General features: G+C 51.5%; 1 protein-coding gene across 1 annotated transcript in view; it reads right to left on the bottom strand.

Moving 5' to 3' along the window:
- The window catches only part of MGAM2 (maltase-glucoamylase 2 (putative)), a 63,203-nt gene that overhangs the window by 28,837 nt on the left and 24,209 nt on the right, over positions 1-10,157 (bottom strand). The window contains exons 16-25 of the mRNA XM_012720786.1: positions 9,119-9,235; positions 8,028-8,182; positions 7,840-7,924; positions 7,012-7,068; positions 6,475-6,599; positions 5,404-5,492; positions 4,429-4,478; positions 3,524-3,676; positions 2,325-2,480; positions 1,058-1,306 (exon numbers count right to left, since the gene is read on the bottom strand). Of these exons, the coding sequence (XP_012576240.1) occupies positions 1,058-1,306; positions 2,325-2,480; positions 3,524-3,676; positions 4,429-4,478; positions 5,404-5,492; positions 6,475-6,599; positions 7,012-7,068; positions 7,840-7,924; positions 8,028-8,182; positions 9,119-9,235 (1,236 nt within the window). The remainder of the gene's footprint in view (positions 1-1,057; positions 1,307-2,324; positions 2,481-3,523; positions 3,677-4,428; positions 4,479-5,403; positions 5,493-6,474; positions 6,600-7,011; positions 7,069-7,839; positions 7,925-8,027; positions 8,183-9,118; positions 9,236-10,157) is intronic.

The following is a 10,157-nucleotide window of genomic DNA, read 5'->3' as shown; positions in this document are numbered from 1 at the left end:
TTCTATTTAATTAGTTTTATTTCTTTATCTACCCACATTTGGATGGCATACAGTGCTTGTCTTTCTCTATCTGAATTACTGCACTAAGTATAACAATATATATATATATATACACATATATATATGGCAGGATTTTGTCTTTTTTATAACTCATTTAGCAGTGGTTCTTAACTTTAGCATACGCAGTGGCCCTCCAAGTGTGGGCCCTGGAAGCATCAGTGTCACCTGTAACCTTGTTAAAAATGTAAATGCTCAGGCTGGAAACTCTAGGGGAGGCCCAGCAATCTGAATGGTTGGATGCTGTCTTCAGGGAATTCTGCTGTATGCTAAAGTTAAGAACCACTGCTAAGCGAGTTATAAAAAAGCCGAAACCCTGCCTTTTCCAGCAACATGGCTGAACTGCAAGAGATTCTGCTGGGGGATAAGTTAGAAGGAGAAAGACAAACAGCGATGGTTTCACTCTTATGTGGAACATAAAGGAACAAAACAAAGGAACAAACTAAAGCTAACTAAAACAAACTCTAGAAATCTGACTTTAGAATTGCAGTTAGCAGGGAGGAAGAGGCAGGGGACCCCTGTTTTCTGTTGTGGGGGGCAGGGGGGTCCGGTGGTGGGTGTGCCTGGAGCAGACAGCCGAAGTGTGCACACCTGAATCATTCAGTGAGTCAACCATTGTTATCTCAATGAAAAGCAGGTCCCAAAGTTATGCAACACATTTAAACAACAAGTCTAACAATTCTGACTAAAAGCAGAAAAGAAACACTGCTAGAGAACTACTCTCATGGTGGGACCAATTAACAGCACGTCCATGATTTCGCCAGAGAGCAGACGTGATTTCTCTCAGGACGAAAGGATGGTTCCCTGAGGGTGGTCATCGCGCGAGGACTCCTGGCGTGGTACAGGCAAGGTCCTGCTCTGCTGTCCCCTGACCGTCTAACCTCAGGGCCTCAGCACCCTCCTTTACAAAACCATCAGGACTAGACAGAAGTGACTACGACTGCCAGGAGCGTCGGGCTGTCAGAACAGGCTGAGGAGGTCGGAGTCGCCACGGGGTTACCTTGAACTGCAGCATGGTCTCTGTGTGGTAGATCACACTCACGGTGAGGGACCTGATCTTTGCAGAGAAAGGATCAAAGGCGGCTGGTGCAGCTCGGGGTGGGGGTGGCGCCGCTGCCCTTGCTGATGCAGGGGGTGCCAGGTGGGTGAGCTGCAAGCTGATGCCCGAAGGTGTGTACCGAATGTCACTGGCTGCGTAACTGGGGATGGTGTCGTAGTAGCACTGGGGCACGCCAGAAGCATTGGTGGCCTGCAACAGAGGAGCCCCACACCACCACAGATGATGGCCCACAGCGCTGCACACAGACACCCTCTCCCACCAGGCCTGCTGTCGTGGTCGAGTTACATCGCCCCCAAAATGCTGAGTCCCAACCCGTTAGCGCAGCGTTTGGAAGTTGGGTCTTGGAGATGGTCAGGTACAATGAGGGAGTTAGGGCAGGGCTGGGGCACAATGACCAGTGTCTCAAGTGAAAGGGGGACCCGGGGAGGCACCATGTGCAGATAAAAGCAGAGCTCAAAGTGGTGTTTTGTAAACGAGGGGCATGGAGGAGAGCCAGCAAAGCGGCGGAAGCCAGGAGCCGGCACGAACAGCTTCCGGAGGAACCAACTCTGTTCACACCTCCAGCCCAGCCTCCGAGCCCGGCCTGGGGTGAATACATTTCTGCTGCTCTAGACTGCCCAGTCTGCGGCGCTTTGTTGTGGCAACTGGATGGCTCCATCTGATGCGTGCACGCGCCTGCTTCGAGGTGGGCAGGGCGGGTCAGCTGGAACCTGATCTGGAGACGGATCTGCTCCCCGTCCCGCTGGTGATCGTGCCCTTTTATTCCGCTTGTCCAGTGGAGAAGCCCTCGGACCCCACCTGCCTCTGTACGTGGCCACCCAAGAATCACTGCTACAGCAAAGATTAAAATACAGTTTGAAGTGCTGCGGTTGGAGGCAACGGGCTTCTTCTGGCTGGGGGTCTCCGAGGGAAACAGTGGCCACTAAGGAAGTTGACAAACTGACACAGCAGCTCGTGCATGGCCAGTGCAGAGGGCAGTCAGACACTGCTCAGCTCTCTCAAGATGTGTGTGAGTGGGCAGCGGGGTGACTCCTGTAGGGACCGGCAAGGGAGCCCTGAGCTGTGAGGAATATGGCAATCTCTTCCTCCTTGAAGAGTGATGATGGCTCAGCCCGTCAGTGCTGAGAGGCGCTTTCCAGATGCCTACTGACTCGTGGGAGAGTCCCCACCCCCCTGACCGCTGTGGGGATCTGCTCCTGGCCCTCACCTCCCAGATGCAGCCGCGCTGCAGGCAGATCTGCTCCAACTCAGGTGGGTTGTCCGGGAAGCAGTTGAACTTCTCATTGTCCTTGACCAGAAAAGTCCAGGTAATGTTGAATGATTGTCCCAGCATCAGATTCGTGAGGTTCGTGAGGTTCACCACCTGGGAGACAGAGAGAGGGCCGCATTGGCAACCGAGACGAGCCAGAGGCCCCTGGGTAACGTCCCTCCCTGGTGGCCTGGGCCTCGGGACCTGCGCAGCTGGCGCTCCCCCAGGGCCTCTGCCAGGGGGTACTTGGAATGCCGTTTTCCCCTCTGAAGCCGGAAAATGCACTGGGCTTGTTCCTGACCTCGCTCTCCTCTGGAGCCACCGTGGAAGAGGAGCCAGAGGCGGCCATGGTGTGCAGGAGCTCAGAGCCCGGCGGGGCTGTCCGAGCCCGGCTGGCCAGTAGAGAAGGCAGTCGGGACACTGCTCAACTCTCTCAAGCATGTAACCGGCGCAACTCCTGCGGATCCGGTAAGGGATCCTACGCTGAGAGGAATATGGCGGTCGCTTTTGACAAAATAGAAAGCTGAGACTGAGAGGGGCTTGGTGCGTTGCCCAAAATCTCACAGCAAGGAGATGGGACTGGGGAGAGAGGGTGGAAGCCCAGGCTGCCTGGTGCTAGGAGCCAAGCGGTTATCCTCTGCCCGAGGGAAGGGCTGCTGGGAAATAGTGGTGCTCCCAGCGCTGGAAATGCCCACTGGCATCTTTTGAGAGAGAAGGCGTGTTAAGGATCATCCAATAAGAGCCCAGTCAGACCCCCCTGGTCTTTTAGTCAACGCTCGTTTTCTGGCGTAAAATAGCTACGGAAAAGTATCAGCGGTCTCAAAGAGAGACTTTGATTTAAATTTGAGGGAACAAATGAGTAACTACTCTGCTGAGCTCTGCCAATATTTGGATTTGGGACCAGCACACTAGTTTTAAATTTTCCCAGAGAACAGCCTGGCCTCGGGGTCCCCACCACTGTGCACCTCGCAATCCCTGCAAACACAGGCAGGGAACCACGATTATCAAGAGCCTGTTTCTCCCTCTGCATCCTCCCCAGGGGGCAGTAGGGTCCCCGGGAAGCCACTTGTCTCTCAGGTTGGCTGTTGCCCAAGCAGAGGGGGCCAGATGCCAGGCCAGAGTGCTGGACACAGGCTCTGCAGGAAGAGAGCTCCCACCTTGGCTGAAGCATCGTAGGAGCAGTCTAATGAGGAGTCAGGTGTGACAGTAAAATTCACAGGTTGCTTGTCCAATCCCAAGATTATGATGTCTGTGAACTTGAGGTCACTTGAATTTGAATTATTTAAAATGACATTTGCCTGTAGGCAATTCTAGAAGGGGAGAAAAGGTCAGTTTAGAGACCAAGGGCATCACACTCTAATGGTTCCCAAGCACCACCCAGCATCTCTCTCTCTCTGAGACTGAAGGTATCTCTGAGGTTCCACGTGTTGTCAGAGATGGACACAGGGGATGTGGGAAGCTGACTCGCCTTGACCGTTACTGACCTTGACATAGCAAGCTTGCTTTGGTTCTTGATTCATTGATTTATGGAATTAAACTACTGATTCTATTACTCAAAAAATATGTTCTTCCCCTGATGTAATCCCTCCCCTTCCTCCACCAGCCTCACTGCCTGGCTGCCTCTTACTAATGGTCCCTTTGGGAGCTTGAAAGAGGCGAGCACACTCAGTACTCAGCAGACTCGTAAAACCACCACTTAACACCTGTGGCCAAGGCCAAGTTTTGGAGGCTGAAAAGAAGAACTTCGAAAAGTCACTGCTCCTCCATACATCCCCTGCACCCACACCCCGACATTCTTGCATCCCCTCACATAAGGAACCTGGGTTCAGATTCAATGTTTTCTTTCAATCAGTTCTTCACAGTGAGTTCTTCACAGAACTCACACTGATTGTTTTTTATTTTATTTTATTCTGTATCTGACTCAGATTAAACTTTCACTTTCATGTGGCTCCTGTCCAGGAGCATGACAGTCAAGCACTGCGCTATTCCTCGGCCCGAGCAAACCGGAAGCTCAAAAGCAGCCACAGAACAGACATGCTGTGTTCCTCGAAACAGTACTCACAGAGGAGACGGAAAACTCGTACAGAATGTACTTCTTTTTAGCCACAGCATCTACAAACAGAAAAGCAGAGGGCCCCTGTCACTGTAGGCACAGCCTTGCCACCAGCTCTGCTTACTCAGTTTCCACCGGCTCTCTCAAAGCTCCACCTGCTGCCATCACCCCCTCCCTGAACTCCCATGATGCTTTGTGGCGCCATTTTGCTGGCATTTCCCAGTCTGACTGGCGCTGCTGTGACCCACGTACAACGTGCGTCTCCTGCTCGGCCAGGAGCTCCCAGGGGCTGTATCTGTGTCCTATTCATGTTTAGATCCTCTGCACGCAGTGCAGCAACAAATAGCAATACGCAGTGATGAGCGATCATTTTAGTCAGGGCAAGATCTGTACGTGACACGCCCACAGTCTGCGTGAGGGCTTGCATGGGAATCTTTTTCCCCCTCTTTCTTTCTTTTTTTTTAATTGTACTAACTGGTCTATCTACATCATTGTTTGTGTGTTAGAAGGGCAGGATCTCCACCCAAGAGTGCTGTTACTGCACCCCACTGACAACCATCGCCCCCTGCCCCTCCCCACAGTCCTCTGTGCTCCGTCCTCTTTGCTTTTGCCCCTTGGGCGGCCTCAGTTCTAGATCAGATTTCTAGGGTTTGTCTGACCTGGAAACCTCACAGCTGGCGAACAACTCCTCCCTCAAAACTAACCAAAACAACCGTCTACAAATCTATGATTAAATGTATTATTTGCTGCTAACAGTCATCTCCAGAGAAGAGTTTAACTAAATCAAATAACAGCTGTGGCTTTGGGAGCATCAATAGCATTCCAGTTGCTCCTTTGAGGTCTAGCTTTATGTGCTGGGCTTGGTCAGGCTTCAGGAGAAATTGGCCCAAGCTGCAGAAGCAGCATCAGTGACACCAGGTGTGTGCCCAGGGGCAGCCGCATGGACTCCCAGGAGAAGGCGGCACGTTCCCTGAGGCAGCGTACCTGCAGACACACCATCGTCCCAGTACAGCTCTCCCTTGGCTTCTCTCTTATAGTCCAAGGCAATAATGAGCCCCAGGGAATTAGTCCGGCTGTAAAAGAGCACCCCTGCTGTCAGAGAGTGAAGGACAAAGAACGCTGCTGAACCAGCTTCCTTCCCACCCTGGGGAAGGATCATCCCGAGTCTGGCCTGGAAGCTGTCTCTGGCACTGCAGAGACAGGGAGCTGAGTGTGGGGAGGCACTGAGGGCAGAAGACGGGTAGGGTAGACAGTGTCTGCTGGAAACTGGGGCATGAGGGGCCTCCCTGGTGGCGCAAGGGTTAAAGTCTCACACTGTGGAGCTCTGTAGCCACTGTGGCCGGAGTTCGATCCCGGCCAGAGAGCTGACCCACAGGGCGCAGCAGACCTCTCCTGTCTCCCCGCTGCCACTCTCAGCAGTGCGTTTCAGTAGACCCACCTGTTCTGCTCCCCATTTTGTGTCCAGTGAGTCCTCTCATCCCCTGATAGAAGCTTCAAGGGCTCCCCTGTGGCAAGTGTTCTGGGTGACCTTGCTCACCACCATTCCTTAAACTCTCATAGTAACTCTAGACAGTGACTCATCATTTCCAGTTTGCAAGTGATAAGCAGAAACACACAGTAAGTTGCCAACGGTAACGCTTCTGGGGCTTCAACCTCTGGCTCCTGACCTTGAGGCTGTGGTGACTTTCACACAATCACCCCCAGCTCTTGTTCTACTTTTATTCTCTTCAGCCTAAGGGAATTCACTTGAGGATAATTCCTGACCACAGGGAGATTCTCAAGGGTGACTGACTCTCCTATGACACGATTCAATCCAAAGTATAAAGATGACAGACAGGTAGAGGAGCTGAGTTTGTGTTTACTTTCAACTATAGGAGGATGAAGAGACCAGCTTTGGGCTGATCTTGAAGTTCCTTGGGGAGACAGATTTCTGACTAGAGGCGTTTTGTTGTTTGCTTGTTTTTGCTTATCTGCCTTTAGCCTCTGTTAGCATCACCCATTACAAGGAGAACAGCCCAGAGCAGTCATGCTTTAGGAGAGAGGAGCACTGGTTACCTGGCCTTTGTGGTGACACTGGGCTTCTGGGTGGGAAAGATGTAGCCCCCGCGAAGGTGAAGGCCAAGCTTATCACCCGGGAGCTGTAGCTCTACACGCTGCTTCCTCCATGGGATAGCTTCTCCCTGACCAACAAAAGACACAGTTCAGTGAGTAGGCTGTCAGTCTAGAAGGGACCCCGGAGATGGACCCTGTAGTTTAGGGACCTCATTTCAAAGAAAACAATAGCAGAGACCCTCCCCCCAGAGCTGAGGGTTCAATCCATGCCATTTCTTTACATCAGCCACCCTAGGACGGCACAACTGGGGTTCAATTCTCTCCGAGACCACAGCCTTGGGCCAGCCATGAGCCCTGATAACCACACCGAGCCAGGCTGAGGTGCTGAAAATTCCCAGAGACCCAGCCCAGTTGTTCCCTGCACTCAGGCCCACTACGTGGAGGGCCCTTCCCTAGCCTGCCTATGCCTGAGATTGCTGCCAGGGTTTTCTCCGCGCTGGGGGTGGGGGGGTGGGAGGGGGCCGACACCACCTCGCTTACCGTCTCATAGTCGTACCAGATGGCGTCCGGTACATACGCCGAGACCTGGGCCACATTCTGGGGAAACACAACAGTGCACACCTGAGCACGGCCCTGTCCAGGCAGCCGGCACTCCCTGCACACTGCCCACACGTCTGCACAATCAAGGCAGAGCTGGGGTCACCCCAACCCAAGTATTAATACAGATGCTCGGAAAGACGGAACACTTGACCCAAAGCACAGGTAGAAAGGATTTGCTTCGAGGTTCCTGAACTTCTCAATGGAAGCCGAGGGAGTGAGTGTGATGGAGTGACCTGTCACCTGACAGGTGAGAACAAGTGGAGCCTCCGGGGGGCCCCCAGAGAAACCTTCCTGCCAGACCACCTGCCGGTCAGCAGGTCGTGCCGTGAGACGGAGCCAAGATTGCACGCACACAAGCACAGTGGCCACCCTCCTGCACCCCCGGGTCACACGCTGGTGGGGGACATGTGGGCCTTCTCCGAGAGCCCTCCCTTGCCCCACTGTGCTCGCCCTCTGCTCTTCTCACCAACCTTCTCGGTTCCCCGCCAGTCTCAGGAACACGCACCCTCTGGTCAAAGACAGACAGATGGCCGAGGCAACCCTTTCCCGTGCCCCTCCCCTCACCCCCTAGGCCTTCAAACCCCTGTCTAAGCCTCCGCTGTGTCCTTAAGTCACCAGCTTTAAGTTAATTTTGCGAAAGGGAAGTTCCTTGGCTTGGTGAACCAGTGGCATCAAGAATGATTACCTTTCTAATTTCCTCATCTCTCCACCATTAGATCAGATGCTTCAGCTCTAGAGTCAAAAGAGCCGGTGTGATTAGAAACATACCTTTCCTAAAACAGGTGTGATGAGCAGTCCAGGCCCCCACAGGAACTGCGTGTGCACATCCCAGGTTTGCGGGTCCTCGTAGAATCTACAGAGCAGAGAAGGCAGGCGCGGCCATCAGGACATGGACCAAACGAGCTAGGCCAGTGAAATGACCGTCCCAAAGGATCCTGGGTGGTCAGGAAACTCACTCGTGGACAAGGGGCCTGGCGACGGTGTCCCCGCGGGTGTGAGCCCAGTAGAAGAGGGTGTACAGGTAGGGCAGCAGGCTGTAGCGGATGTGCAGGTAGTGCCTGGAAGACCTCAGCAGCTGAGAGTCCTGACCGAAGAACGCAGGGTCCTGGTCCTAGAAGAAGCGGTAGCGGTCACCGATTATGTCCATCGGGCTTTTAAGGAGACTGCGCATAATGCCACCAAAACAAGGGGCATGTCACCCTCTCTTACTTATCCTGCCATCACCATGAACAAATTTTTATACATATATTTGCCCCCTGGAAAGATGATGTGGGATAGAAGAGGGCAAAAGCTGGATGGGTCGTGAGAAGTCGTGGTGTGTGGTCTGCCGAACTATTCAGTGAAAGGGCAGATGCAACAAGTGGGGGGAAATGTTCATATCGCTGGGCTCCTCTTCCTATCTCCTTCCTCTGTGGCCCCTCAGATCTAGGGGTGGATTAATGAATTAATGAAGCAAACGGTTGATAAACTTCAATTGTCCCATCTTACAGAGGGGTAACAGAAGTGACAGCAGCACCACAGACACATTGAAAACCCTTCTCCGGGCCCGCCCTGGTGGCGCAGCGGGCTAAAGTGCAGCACTATGAAGCTAAAGCCGCTTCCGCACGAGTTCGATCCCCGCCTGCCCCGGAGGTGACCCATGTGGCTCCGCAGACCTCTCCTGACCCGCCCGCTGCTCCCCTCAGCAGTGGACTTCATCAGTTGTCCTGTTCTGTTCTCCACTCTGACTCTGGTGAATCCTCTCACCCCATACCTCTGGCATGTACCCCAGTTTTGTATACACAAATAAATAAAATCTTAAAAATAATAAAAAACAACCCTCTCACCTTTTAGGTAAACTCCCAATAATAATGCTATTTAGTAGAAATCTACCGCTTTCTACACACCCTCACCCAGAAACACTGCTTTTTAGCCCTATTGCCCATGAGTCATCTACTTTGTTCTTGCTCTTACAACCAACCTGAAGGACTTTCTTCAACATCTGACTTTGAAAACCAACAGATTAGACAATCTAAGGGGTTGCTATCATCTCTCTTGGGGGCCTTACCCTGTACCCAGGCCCATTGTAATTTCTTGACAGTGGATAAAAGGCTCCGAGCTGCATCCATCTTCTGCAGAGCTCCTCTGTGGAGTCATATCTGTAACCACAGATGTTGGCACCAACCTGGAGAATCGACACATGCACAAGAAGGGTGGTCAGCAAGAAAGAAGAAAGATTTGACTGAGTACTACTATGACATGACAAAATAATCTCTCATGCCCATCAATGCATATTTAAAGAGTTCCAGGCTTCCACTGCAAGCCCCCAGCCAAATGGGAGAAAGAAACAAGTGAAAAAGAAAAATATCGGATGGGTTCACTTATAAGAGAAATATAGGGGAAACAAATAAGGGATTAGTAAAAAGTAGCAATAATAATAAATGAAAAAAATGATCAAGCACTATAAATCAGAGACATTCTGCAAGGAAGGGGGAGAGGGAGGAATCAAAACAGGGGAGGGAAGAGCACAAGAGACTATGGTGGAGGTGCACAGGTGAATGGGTGGTGGGGACTGTATAAGGGTTACACCTGAGAGGAGAAAGCATACAATCATTCAGTGTACAAAAATGAACAACGATGTAAAATATATGTATATAAGAATGGAGCTTCCATATGACCCAGCAATCTGACTCCTATGTGTTTACCCAAAAGACAGAAAAACACTGATTCAAAAAGACAGCTGCACCACAGTGTTTATTGCTGCTTTATTCACAGTAGGAAAGACATGGAATCAACTCAAATGCCCAAAAGTAGATGACTGGATTAAAAAGATGTGGTTAATATATATAATGGAATATTACTCAGAAATCAAAAATGATACACTCATGCCTTTTGCAGCAACATGGATGGAGCTGGAAGGGATCATGCTTAGTGAAATAAACCAGAAAGAAAAAGAAAAATACCAAATGGTTTCACTTGTACCAGGAACATAAAGGGTCGGGGTGGGGGGCGAGTAATAATAATGAGCAACTATATAGCAGAGATATTTTACAAGGGTGGAGTGGGGAATAGGGTCAAAAATGGGGGAGGGGAGTGCACTGGACTAT

This window comes from Condylura cristata, unplaced genomic scaffold, assembly GCF_000260355.1.
Source record: "Condylura cristata isolate star-nosed mole 26May11 unplaced genomic scaffold, ConCri1.0 scaffold00005, whole genome shotgun sequence".
NCBI classification, from domain to species: Eukaryota; Metazoa; Chordata; class Mammalia; order Eulipotyphla; family Talpidae; genus Condylura; species Condylura cristata.
This window is presented reverse-complemented; position numbering and strand designations above follow the sequence as displayed.